The sequence below is a fragment of the Castanea sativa genome, chromosome 8 (genome assembly GCF_040712315.1).
Source record: "Castanea sativa cultivar Marrone di Chiusa Pesio chromosome 8, ASM4071231v1".
NCBI classification, from domain to species: domain Eukaryota; kingdom Viridiplantae; phylum Streptophyta; class Magnoliopsida; order Fagales; family Fagaceae; genus Castanea; species Castanea sativa.
The window spans coordinates 10308787-10323131 of record NC_134020.1 but is presented as its reverse complement, the minus strand read 5'-3'; the positions used below and the strand labels follow the sequence as shown (position 1 = coordinate 10323131).

The following is a 14345-nucleotide window of genomic DNA, read 5'->3' as shown; positions in this document are numbered from 1 at the left end:
TAACTATACGTTTATTGTTTTTTTTTTAATAGAAGATAAGTTAAATACCCTACGTTTATCCAAAAATAAATCTAATTATATAAAAAAACCTAAATAGTAATTAAAAATAAAACTAAACTAAATAGAAATATATTTTTTTTTTTGATAAGTAGATACATCTTTAACCACCACTAAAAAGTTACGTACAAAACAGGACTACTCTCCAAATGATTTTCAAATTTCTTTATCCATTTATAAAAAAAAAAAAAAATTAAAACAAAACACTTCTCTTTATAAAAACACCTTTGTCGTATTGATAATTAAAAAAAAAAACACATTTACCGTTATTGAAAAAAAAAAAACAAGCCGTACACCCACATTTTAGTCACACAAACAACTTCAAACTTCTACCTAACAAATATAAATCTCCCCAAAAAGCGTACTCAAAGGCTCTTCTATTTTTTTTTTATGTAAAAGTTAATAATTTGAATTCATTATAATTTGAGATTACTACATTTTCCAATCACAAAAATATATAGGGTTGTGATGAAAAAATTATTTCATCCACAAAAGCATAAGTCATAACACTTATCACACCCTTACGTATTTTTGTGATTGAAAAATGTAGTAATCCTAAATTATAATTTATTCAAATTATTAACCTTTACATAAAAAATAGAAGAGCCTCTGAGTATGCGCATGAGCGCATGCTCAGAGGCTAGTTACTATTAACCCTATGGGGTCATGCTTTGCCTAATTTGAGTCAAGAGAAAATGTTTTAACTTTTAAGGAATAGAAACAGATGAAAGATATTTGCTTATAAGAAAGAGTCTATAATTAATTAAGGATAAAATTTAGTTACAAAATTAATTATAGTCTTAGGTTATAACCTTACTCATTATCTTTTACTAGCTTGTATACAATAAGATGTGTAATATAATTCCTATATATATAATTTAAATACTATTGATAGTATTTTATATATTTTTTTAACTCTTTAAAAAATTTTGTAAGATATTATTAGGTATAAAATGTAAATTATCCATATATTTTTTTAAAATTATTGTGAAGCACTTTTTTTTTACGATTCATTTATTCTAGATTTTTTGGTTTTTGTACTTAATAATTCACTTGGATGAATATTTATATTGTGGTTTCACATTTGATTCTCAAATTAAGAAATAAAACTCTTTAAGAATAAATAATTTAGGATACATAGCGTAAAATTGGAATTCTAATTTGAAATTCTAATTTGAGTTTCTCTCAACTTCACCTATTATTATATATATAGATTATATGTGAATTTTGATAAATTCACCATTAAATTTTATTTTTTTTCTTATATCCATTATGCTTACAAAATTTTTAGAAAATTAAAGATAAAAAACTGTGTCATTAATAAATTGTTTAAATTGCAAATTTTGTAGTTTAAAATTATTTATAAAATATAAGCTTATAAATCATATGATAAATAATACCCGATTGATACAAAATTTGACATGTGTATTAAGAGCGTATTAAACATGCAATTCAACGATTAAATTATGAAATTATATAGTACTCCCTTAATAATTCAATAGACAAGACAATAAATGATATTCTTTTAAAAAGTTGAGCTTTTGAAATAAGACAAAATTGAGATGGGGGAGTGATATTTATTTTATTAAGTAATGTTATAAGTTATAACATTATGTTACAACTAATTTTGTAATTAAAATTTATCCATTAATTAATGCTAATAATAAACTTATTATGGGTTGGATGAGGAAGGAGAAAATGGGGGTGTAAAGTTTAAGACGAAGAGCTTAGAAATTAATAGGAAGAGATTAATTATCTTCTTTAATTTGGGGAGATGAAAAATCAATACATTTGAAATAAAATGACTTAAATGCCATTAGGTATATAACACACACGCGCGCGTGCACACACACATACACACACACACACACACACACATATATATATATATATATATATATATATATATATATATATATAACATTAAGTGACAATTAAAAATTTTCTAAAGAATTTAAGGAGACACATTTATTATAAAATTCTTTTTTTTTTTGAAAAATTTACTATAGAATTAAATGCAAATATTTAAGTGATAGCCTTTACAAATTTCCAATATGTATAACAGAAAGTAATTTATTTAGATGAATTTAATTAGACTTATTATGACATATCAAATATCTATGACGTGCAAATCAATTTTTGCCGTATGACGTTGTAAGTTTACATGTCTCTATAAAATATGAAATGTGTCTTTTTTTTTCTTTTTTCTTTTTTTGATGGGATATGAAATGTGTCTTGTTATATATCCCAGTTTAGCCACTTTTATAAAATATATTGTAGATTATAAATTATAAACTATAGATAGATAGATTTTTTATTTTTTATTTTGGAGAAACGTTATAGATAGATAGATATACAGAATATAGAAGTTGAAGGTTAAAAAAAAAAAAAAAAAAAATCATTTTAAATCGTGTCAAAAAGTTTTTTTGATAATCTAAAAATCATGGCAAATTTAGTTGCATTCATCAGGCGCCTGCATGCCGGCCTGCCGGTGCAGGCCTCGAAACTCTACGACTCCAATCACAATAATTTACACCCCACGCCTCTTGGCAGTTGGCACGAAGCCCAATTTCGAAAATTTCAGGCTTTTCAGCTTCCACAAATCCAAGGGTCAAGAATAAATCTTAGAACCAAATATAACAAAAATCGAATGGCCAGAACCCAGAACCCAGAACCCTTCCTCTTTTTCTCCTTCGCATCGTCAAATACAAATACACCACGAATTCACAAAACCCTCTAGCTTCCAAAACCCTAACAAATTTGAAATTTCTCTCTTTCTCTAATGGCTCGGAAACAACGCCCATCTCATCTGGATGATCCACCAGCTGTTTCATCTTCTACTGAAGAAGAAGAAGAAGTAGAAACTTTCTCCGATGATGAAGATGAAGACGAACAAGAAGAAGAAGGAGGAGGAGAACAAGAAGAAGTTGAAGAAGAAGAAGGAGAACAAAGTTCATCTGAAGAAGAAGAAGAAGCTGAAGCAGCTAAAATTGAATCTTTACCATCCACTCCACCAGTGAAACCCCATCATCCTTCATCATCCGGACCCATGGAACCCGAATCTACTCCGGTAAAAGCCACACAAGCCAGATCCACGAGATCCTCCACCATCAAGAACAAGAAGCGTCCAAACAGTGAAACGGAAACGACGCTGTCGAAGTCGAAGTCGAAGTCGAAGCGGGTCAAGAAGAAAGACCCGGACCCTGAACCCAAATCCCAAGGCGGTGGTGGGGAAGAGAAGAAGCTTTTCCAGAGGCTGTGGAGCGACGACAATGAAATCGAATTACTGAAAGGGATGTTGGACTACAGAGCTATACACGACTCGGATCCCGCCACAGATGCCGCCGCGTTTTACGGGTTCGTTAAGGAGAGTCTCCACGTGGAAGTTACGAAGGCCCAACTGGTGGATAAGATGAGAAGGTTAAGGAAGAAGTACCGCAATAATGCTGGGCGAGCAAAGAAAGGTAAAGAACCAACCTTTTCGAAACCCCACGATCGAAAGGCATACGAATTGTCCAACAAAATTTGGGGCTGCGCTGATGGGGTTTCGGTTTCGGTTTCGGTTTCGGGGAGATGCCTCAATGGGATGTTGAGCTTTAATAAGGATGTGATGGTGTTGGACGAGACTTTGATAAAGAGAGGACTTGAATTAATTGGCGAACAGAAGAGGCTGGAATTGGAGGAGAGGTGGAAGAGGGTGGAGTTGGCTGAGTTGCAAATGTATGTCACTCGCGCCGAGTTGATTAGGTACCAGGCCAGCTTGATACTTGAGGCATACAAGGGCCATTGACAGGTAAAGTTTGTTTTGTTACCTCAAATTGTTTGTTAGTTTTTCGGATTATGCTATTTTCTTTACTGCACTTCTGATGTTGCCCTGTCAGTCTCTCTCTAGTTAGTTGAAGACTTATTATCTATTGTGGATATTATATCAGCCTCTGTGATTTTCTCCTTGTCATCAATATCCCTTCAATTTAGCTTATTCTACAGAGTAATCTTAGCCTTATTCCTTGATTTTGGTGGATTACAGTAATGCGGCTATATGGAGATTTTGAAAGATGTACCCCAAATGTTGGTTTGCTTTAGATACGGCAAGCTTCACGAGGTAGATAGGAAAAGATGCTGGGATTAAAGAGTATTAAAATTTGGAATATTAGAACTAGAAGTAGCTCCTAGCAACTATGCTATCATCCTTGTTTGTAGTTTGGCTTTAATATTTTGGAGTTATTGTCGATAGTATTATTCAAAGTGGCTGAACTCTGCTGGCTGTGAGCTTTTGCTTTGTTTGTAATGTTTATGCTCTTTTGCTTTGTTTATGCTAACTGGAAGGTTGTTATGAGAGGATAAAAAAATAATTTAAGTTGTGAATTAAAATTAGAACCAATTTACCACCGTAGAAATGTTCTCAACTAACAATTCCCAAATATAAAGATTAAAATGAGTTTGAAACCGAAATATTTAATAAAGAAATATATATTATAATAGAACTAGGAAGGCATGCAATTTATTGTTTTAAAGTCCTACTAACTTTTGAAAAAGTATCATAATCAACTAATATTGACTTTTGCCAAACTAATGTTGACTTTGTCAACTCATTATACGTAAAAATGTTTATTATTATTATTATAAAAATAAAAAATTTTAAAAAATTAATAAATTAAAAAAAAAAAAAACTATTGGGTAGGGTATTACCTGTACCCAACGGGTCAAAATTAGATGCAAGAAATGCCCATTCCCAATACTTGAATTTCCTATTAGGTAGGGTAAACCCAAAAACTTTGGGTCGGGTAGGATAGGGTAGGGTAGGATATCCACTACCTAATGGGATTGGCCATCCCTAGACCCTAACCCCTAAAGCTAGAATCAACAAGCACCATAGAGATATGAATTCCCCCAATTACTAAATATTAGACCATATAAATAGAGAAAGAGTAGTGATGTGGAATCAACACTAATAATTAGAAAGAAAGTAGTAATTGCACTATAACAGATTAGCATTGTTCCACATGATCCAATGCATGAGACCTACTTCTAAATCATACAATATAATAAAATTTGGTTCTAGACGTTGTAGTTGCACCAAGTGGCTTCACCATATTGCATAATTTATTTTTAGAGTTTTAAATTTTAAAAAGAAAATTTAAATAAAAAAAAAGTCTAATGCATCTTAAATTTCAGCAATGTAGACACTGTGTAATCTAATTCATCTTATTTTTTAATTACTACACAAAAAAAGAGGTCTAATGCATCTTAAAATGCAGCAATGTAGACATAGTGTAATATAATTCTTAAATTAGTGACTTTTTTTTAGTATAGTATTTAGTGGATTTAAGAAAACATTTATATAAAAAAAAGTCTAATGCATCTTTTAGCAGCGTAGTGTATTATAAAAAAAGTCTGTTATAAAATTCTATACAACTAATCTCTCTCTCCAGATTTCAAATTGGAATTCAATTAGATTCTCCAATTGAAGTCCAATTTGTGCAATGTGTTTTAAATTATTTCTTAATTTTTGTGCCAAATGTAGGACCACATCATAAACATCCATCTAAGTGAGTGATTGAGTACAAAAATCAAGAAGATTAAGGTTAATGAACTTTGAAATGATCTAATCTATATTGTGTCAAGTCATTGAACCCAATAAGATCTTATTAATAAGGCTTTGGGGACTTCTTATTCAAAGTGGCTCACTAATACTTTTCTCGTCTTTTGTAACCACGATTAGCTTTACCATTCGTCTCCTTCTTGGTATTTTCTTAAATCTCTCTTCTGCTTTAATATTTTTCTTTTTATTTCATATGGATTCAAAGAACAATGCTTTTGTTCTTTCTCTGTTATATGATTATAATGGTTAATAATCAAATAACCATACTTTCAAATGTGAAAAATTTATCAGATTTGTATTTTATATGTTAATCAAATATCTTTAAAGTAGGCGCATTTTTAAGGACATGGTTTAAGTTTCTACCGTGTAGGGAACTTAGCTTTCAAAATTAGGCAACTCAACTAATTTGATGAATTTTTTAACAAATGCATTTCTTTTCTTTTTGGGTTCATCCCAACTAAACTGAAGGCCAAGCTAGATAGGTGAGGCAAGAATTACAAATATCTAATATTTGCACTTCTCCAAATTGATTTAGGAAACTTTGAAAATATACTTTTGGAATCCCATATTCAGGTTAAATATCTAAAAGCTAGATAGGAATGATGGTAAATATGTTGAGAGATGTAAACACATGTTGCAATAAGTGGACCTTTAGATATCCTCAAATTTGAAAGTGCAATTTTTTTTAAAAAAAAAAAAATACTTCATTAAATTTTTTTATTTTTTAATCTTCATGGTTTAAAATTACTATTGTTTGAATTATTAATATACCCTTTTGGTAGCTTCACATTTCAAATATAGTCCTTGAACTTTTTTTTTTTATTTAAACAATTAATCCTTGAACGTTGGATTTTTAACCGGTCAAACACCATGTTAATGTTTTTGGTTAACACATTCATGATATAATTCGTAATGTTATACGGATATATTAACACCAGCCTCATTCAACACGTGTAGTTCAAAGTTTTTATTTTTATTTTTTTTGTGCATTAGTTTAATGAGTTCACATATTTGCCAATCACCAAAATAGTTAGGTGTGAGATTTGATTTAGCCTCACAAACTAAACTAAGATGTGTGTATAATTGTAAATGTTTTTAATTGTACTCGTGCATATGCACGGGGTTATAGACTAGTAGTAGATTAACATTAGACTTTTTTTTTTTTTTTTGGATTTCTTCTTCTTCAATGTTGTGTGTATGTGTGTATGTATGTATGTATGTATGTATGTATCAAATAATTCATAATTACTACCAACCATATGGTTCTTTTGCTCTATTCTTCTCTTCTTCTATCTACAATCTTGCAAGTATGTATTTGTATACGCTACTTTTTTTTCCCCATGAAATTGAATAGATTGTATATTTTTTGTCAATTGTTTAAGCTAATTTCCTTAAGTTTAATCCAATTTAGAGAATTATTACGGATTGCATACTTTTATTTTTGTTTGTATAATTTTTTGTTTGTATTTGTATATATATTTTTTTTATTAAAATGTTAGTTAGATTGTTGACAAAATATATAAGAAATTGAACTTTCATGTCTAATTAACTAAGAAATTAATTTTTGAGTCCAAACACAATAAATCAACAAAATATATAGTCAATATTTTCTTTTTTTCTATTCTAGGGTTTTCTTTTCTTCTTGGCAAGTAGAGCTAATAGTTAGGCTTTTCATTTCTTTTCTATGTTTTGTGTATAGATGTTGAATGTTTTGGCTTTGTAGTGACATGTATTAATTTATTTTTTTCTATGTTCTTTCGTATTGTGTTGTTTTATATTTTTAAAAATATATATAATTTTTCTTCTCCTATATATTTTTAAGTTGATAAAAATCTTAATTTGATTACAATCCAAATTCTTTATCTAATCATTTTCTTAATATATAAGTTGATAAAAGAAATATTAATTAAAAAAAAGACACATAGTACATATTAAAAAGGTCCATCTAATCCATATATTTAAAAAAAAAATTATAATACAACACGTAAAAATTGTAGATTTTTTTTTTAGATTTATAAAAAAATAGATATAATTTTTTTCTTATCTTTTCCTATAATTTCTAAGTTGATAAAATTTTTAATTTGAATACAGTCCTAGTGACATTTAATCCTTCTCTTAGAGTCGGTGCTTATTTAGTTGAAACTGAAAAGTTTTTGCTGAAAATAGTGTAGATAAAGTTAAAAGGTAGTTGAAATAGTACAAAATGATCCATGAATAGTACTAAAAAGTGCAATGGACCCATGAATAGTAGTAAAAATAAGTTAAATAGTTAAAAAACCTTGCTTTTTAAGCCAATGCCAAACACACACTTAAAGTAATGTTTAGGTCCATCTAATTCTTATTTTTTTATTACTTCACGTAAAAAGATAGAAGTAGCTTCTTTTTTTTTGATTTTTTTTTTTTTACATTTATTTATCGTCAATAATTTTTTATTTTGTTTTCTAATAACTAATAAGTACAGAACTATGTTTTTATACTATTAAAATTTTACTAGCCTTAGGTTTCTCTGCACTTCCAAGTTCTCTATTTCCATACCTTCTCTGTATCTTATAATTTTTAAATTAATTAAAAATATTAATCTTATCATAATTTAAAATTCAAAATTTGTTAGTCCTCTTTCAAGTTGATAACTTGATATATCGTCTATTTTTTGGAGAAGAGAAACTCATGCCAATATACAAATCCCCCAGTTGATAACTTGATATATCATCTATTTTTTTGGAGAAGAGAAACTCACGCCAATATATAAATCCCTGAATCCCCAACACATAGCCGGTTTGCATTTCTCTCTCTCTCTAAACTTTTTTTACAGGTTTTACTTATTTTCTTCTGTTTCTCAAGCTTCTTGCGTTTTTTAAAAATATAATTCAAACTGTTTGAAAACTTAGTTGATTGAAGTTTAATTTGTTTTGGCTTACCATTATGTTTTGATTTGGACGTTTTCCACAATTACATCTTATCATTGTGGTCTGTTTAAAAGCATTTTGTTGCTTATATTGTATTCTGATCTAATTTTGTGCTAAGTATGCAGGTTGGATAAACCATTGTCTATACCTATTAATGCTAAAGGTATGTTTTATCAATAGAAATAGATTAATTTCTTAGAGTATTCCTAACAATGAATTTCTTGATTATTCCTGTTAAATGATTGTTGCAACATCACATGATTATTTTGATACTTTGTTAAATGATTCTGCAGTTGACCTCACATGAATAACTAAAGAATTATCTAAAGAATTATTTGGATTAAACTCTTCATGGTTTACATATTTATTGCCAATATATCTGTACATCTCATGTTTAATTAAAAATTATATGTTCTATGCTTCTACTTTTATTATATGAGAAAATTTTACTTCTTTGAATTTTTAGTATGCATCAAGTGATTACCGATTAGGTCATTTTTTTGGGGGTATATTAGTATGCATTGCGTTTAATTAAAAAACAAGTCTATTTTTTTCATATATTATGTCATTTTTTTCATATATTATTTCTTGATTAATTCTTGATTAAGCCATGTATTGCACATGCATAATACTAGTTATATATAAATTGCATGCCTTACTAGTTTTATTATAATATATATATTTCCTTATTAAATATTTTGGTTTCAAACTCATTTTAATCTTTATATTTGGAAATCGTTATTTGAGAAGTGTTACGTTTACAACATTTTCACAACAAATCATAGGTGGTAAGTTGTTAATGGTTCTAATTTGAATTCATAACTTAACTTACTTTTTTGTTCTCTCATAACAACCAATATCAGCCTACCACTTAGAATTTGTTGTGAAAATATTGTGGATATAGCAGTTCTTTTATTATTTACACTGATAATGTATTACCAAGATTGACAAATCTAACCTTCTAAAAACAAAAAAAGATTAACAAGTCTAAGTAAATGTTTCCCATTGATTAGATTTTTTTTTTTTGGAAAGCACATTGTCAAAGCAGCAAAGAGATGGAAGTTATTTCTAATATTTAATCTCATTGAACATGACTTTTAAATAGGATTCCATAGTCTATAATCTTTATACATTTTTTGTAAAGTCAAATATTTTATATCTTGATTTTGACTTTCACTTATATGAAATGTATTGACACCACTAGGATAATAACTTTCCACAACATAGGTTAAAGTAATTTTCTCACAAAATTTACTTAAGAATTTATGAGGAAATACGTCAAATAAGGTATTATATCAATCTTCCTATTAATTGATAATTGATTTTGTTTGTGCATGTCAACCTTCTTATAAGATGCATATTAAAGTAATTAGTAATTTATCATAACTTAAGTTTATTTTTTGTCAATCCATAACAATTAATAAAAACCTACCACTTAGAATTTGTTGTGAAAGTTTTGTGAACATAAAATTTTTCTTTAAATATTAGACTAATAGCAATTGGATATTAAGGATTTGTTTGGGATCTGCTTATTTTGCTGAAACTGAAAACTTTTTGTTGAAAGTATTGTAGATAAAAGTAAAAGTTAGAGTTCAAAAAAAAAAAAAAAAAGTAAAAGTTAGTTGAAATAGTATAGTGAGACTTATGAATAATATCAAAAAGTGCAATAGGGGCTCATGAATAGAAGAAAAAAATAAGCTGAATAGTAAAATAAGCTGGCTTTTTAATTTGGAGCCAAACACACTAAACAGGAGTAATAACAGCTAGTTTAAGTGGTTATCAAGTAGGAGTAACAACAACTAGTTTAAGTCTCTAATTGAGATATTACCTTTAAAAAAAAGTCACTACTTGAGTTTTCTTTTTAATTTTAATTTTTTAAATTTATTGAGAAAAAGTTATTATGGAAAATTTTTATTTTTTTGACTATGGGTTGAGTGTGCGTGTGTTCATGGCCAAGGATTGACGGGTGGCTGTTGGCAAATTTTTTTTTTCTTTTTAATGACTTGGCGATGGTTTGTGTTATGCTTTTATATCTACATCGAGTCGTTTTTTCAGCTTGTTCATTTGTTTTTCTTGATTAGGCTAGACTAGTCATGTGTTCTTCAAAAACTGTTTTTAATGTGATTGGGACAATAACAAAAGGGAAATCATGTAACTTTAGGTGAATATAATGAAATTAAACTTTTATGTCAGAGAAGAACAAAAAAGAACTTGTACTTTTGTTTATTATTTTTCCTCCACTAAGATTGTGTTTTACTTTTTTGGACAGCATATTGCAAGGCTATTGGGCAACATTTTGGACAGTATTTTGGATAGAATTTTGGACTAGTATTTTTGGACAGCATAGATGACTTGGACAATTTTCGTAGTTAACAATTTAGACTATTGCCCAACTTTGTAGGAGCTCTTTTGGAAATCTTTTGTAACTAATGAAGTTACTCAAGCATGATAAATTCTCAGTGTATGTTTATAATACCTCTATTTAAACACTAAGCATATATGCAAATGATGAATATTTTTAATGCAATGGTATATTTTATTCTTATGTATTAGTTTTTATATGTGCATGGAATGGTTATTCAAGCTGAATAATAGTTTTGAATGGTATGGTCAAGTTTAATTATGAATAGTTATGTGGCCAACTTGTTCAGAAATTTCCATTCCCTTTTACTAGGGGTGTCAAAATTTGACACGACTTGTGAACCCGACACGACACGACACGACACGAAATTAGCAGGTTATGCTTAACGGGTTCGTGTCATATTTGGGTTGACACGGCTAACTCGTTTAATAAATGGGTTGGGTTAGTGTTGAACACATAGAACTCGTTGGACTCGTCTGACCCGTTTAATTAAATGATATTTTACTAATATACCCTTCAAACTCTTAGTATATAAACTTAGTAGTTGTTGTGATTTATTTTTTTTGACATATTGTGATTAATTATTTGTGATATTGTGATATGTTTTAATTTTGAATGATTATTTGTGATGCAGTTACTTGTTAGTTTTGAATTTTATATTAAAAATATTTATTTGTTTGTTTTTTCATTAATTATTATTTTTCATTTTGATAAAAGCTGATAAACAGGTCAACACGACTAACTCGTTTAATAAATGGGTCGTGTTAGAGTTGAGGAATCTTGACCCGTTTAATAAATATGTCGGGTTAGTGTTGACCTATGTAGTTGAATACTCATGACTTAACACGACATGAACCCGACACGCGAACTCGAATTGCCACTCTTACCTTTTACCAATGTTGTAAGAGCATATTCAAGTTGAATGATAGTTTTGAGTGGTATGGTCAAAGTTTAATTCTGAATATTATATGGCCAACTTGTTCAACAATTTCCATTCCCTTTACCAATGTTATAAGAGCATTCCATGTGAAAATTGAACCCATCACCCTGTTAAAACCCATCAAACCAATTAATCAACCTTCTAAAAAATATCAGTTAATGAAAAACCCAAAATCAAACACCACCATGAAAACCCAATGTCACCACTAGCACCATCACAAAAACACCATTGGCACCACCACAAAAACCTTGCTTTACCCCAAAATGTTAAATAAAAAATAATTGACCCAGCAACCACTGTTAAAATAATCGACTAGCAAACACCAATATTGGCCACCCACAAAGACCCAAAAATAAAAGAAAGAAAAAGAAGTGAACCATTGTGACGATGAAACCATTTAATGTGACTAAATAAAATAACCATTTAATGTGACTAAAAAAAAAAAGGAATCATTGAATATGACAATAATATGGTCATTTGTGATGTTTGTACTACTTAATGTGACATTGATACCATCCACTATGACTAAAAAAAAAAAAAAAATCACCGAATGTATCAAAAGTGTGACCATGTGCAATTATGGTATTGCTCAACGTAATAATGGAATCATCCGATGTAAGTAAAAAAATAAGGAAACAATTGAATATAACAAAAATATGGTTATTTGTGATATTGGTATTGCTTAATGCGATAATGAAGTCGTAAAATGAGAGTAAAAAAAATAAGAGAATTATCAAATATGACAACAATAAGATTATATGTAATAGTAATATTAAATGTGACTATAAAACCATCAAATATTAGTAAAAAAAAGGGAACTACCAAATCTAACAAAGTATGGGCATATGTAATGTTGGTACCATGTAATATGTCGATGAAACTGTCAAACGTGAGGGAAAAAAAAGGAAACCACCAAATGCAATAATAGTATAGTTATATGTAATGTTGGTACTGTCAAATATGATGATAAAACCGTCAAATATGATGATAAAACCGTCAAATATGAGTAAAAAAGGAGAACTACCAAATGTAATAAAAATACGGTCATATGTGATATTGGTACCCCTTAATGTGATGATAAAATTGTCAAATATGAGAAAAAAAAAAGGAATTACAGAATATGACAAAAGTTTCATTACATGTGATGTTAGTACTAGCCAATGTGATGATAGAATCGTCAAATGTGAGAGAGAGAAAAAGAAAAAGAAAAAAGAGAATCACTTAATATGACAAAAGTACCATTACATATGATATTGGTATTGCCCAGTGACGATTTAACCGTCAAATATTAGTAAAAAATAAAAGAACCACCAAATATAACAAAAATAAGATTATATGTGATGTTGGTACTGCTTAATGTGTCAATAGAATTATCAAATGTGATAGAAAAAAAATGAGTGAACTACCGAATGTGATAAAAGTACTATCAAATGTGATGTTGGTACTGCCTAATGTGATGATGAAATTGTCAAATGTGAAAATGAAGAAAACCACTGAATATGACAAAAGTATCGTCTATGTGATTTTGGCGCTATTCAATGAGACGATTGAACCGTCAAATGTGATGTTTTGATAACCAGAAATAACAAATTGACTACTTGTGAGTACTATACCTAAAAAATAAAAAAATGAGGGTACCCTAGAATTACCTTATCTCTATGTATATATTGGTTATAGGAAGGGACTATATATGTAAGCCAGCTTTTATTTTTGATTTTTGGATGTATTTGAAGTTTGGACCAATTTACTTTTTGAAAGGGAATTAAATATAATTTTTGAAAGTTAAATTTCATATTTAGTATGAGTCTATTTATATAGGCTTTTGCGAAAACATGTGTTTCCGATAAAGTCTGTTGTGAAAACATGAGTTATGTTTAAAAATGGCATTTGAAGAAAATTAATTGCTTTGTTCATTCTTAAAACACGAGTTTAGGGCATTTTTAAAAATGCAACTTCTTTATATAAAAAAATGGCCAATCGTGTGTGTGTGTGTGTATTCTGCATTTTGGTCTTAAAATGTGCGTGTGTGTGTGTGTGTATTCTGCATTTTGGTCTTAAAATGTGTGTTTGCACAACTCAAATTCCTAACCAAATAGGATATCCTATATAAGATTGGGAAAAGTTAGTAAAAACCCTAAAAACACCCATTAACTGACCCTATATTATTATTATTAGAAAAATCATAGGATCAGGAGGCCATGCTTACCTTCCTAGATTTGGAAATAAGCAAATTCATAATATATAGTGTAATATTTTCACAAAGTAGAGAAAGAGAGTATAGAGAGAAGAGAGAGAATATAAGGTTTACGCATTTTAGCCTAATGGCCTACGTCCACAGAGAGAAAGCCTTGACGACTACATTTTTACTAAAATTTCAATTCACAATGTTACAATTAACCCTAAGGTTTATACAGGGAGAGAGAGAGAGAGAGAGAGAGAGAATATAAGGTTTACACATTTTAGCCTAATGGCCTACGT

General features: G+C 29.1%; 1 protein-coding gene across 2 annotated transcripts; it reads left to right on the top strand.

The window, feature by feature from the left end:
- Positions 1 to 2467: 2467 nt before the first annotated feature.
- On the top strand, positions 2468 to 11106 carry LOC142607721 (uncharacterized). Of its 2 annotated transcripts, XM_075779317.1 has the most exons (3): positions 2498 to 3850; positions 8691 to 8728; positions 10835 to 11106. In XM_075779317.1, the coding sequence occupies exon 1, from the start codon at positions 2840 to 2842 to the stop codon at positions 3845 to 3847; it is 1008 nt and encodes a 335-aa protein (XP_075635432.1). In that variant the 5' UTR covers positions 2498 to 2839; the 3' UTR covers positions 3848 to 3850; positions 8691 to 8728; positions 10835 to 11106. The 2 variants fall into 2 exon arrangements, with proteins under 2 accessions (XP_075635433.1, XP_075635432.1); XM_075779318.1 differs by lacking the exons at positions 8691 to 8728; positions 10835 to 11106 and adding an exon at positions 4085 to 4376 and having other exon boundaries at positions 2468 to 3850.
- The last annotated feature ends 3239 nt before the right edge of the window (positions 11107 to 14345 follow it).

What these genes read in the sequence shown, in the direction of transcription:
- LOC142607721 (XM_075779317.1), top strand. Translation starts at nt 2,840, where the DNA reads ATGGCTCGGAAACAACGCCCATCTCATCTGGATGATCCACCAGCTGTT.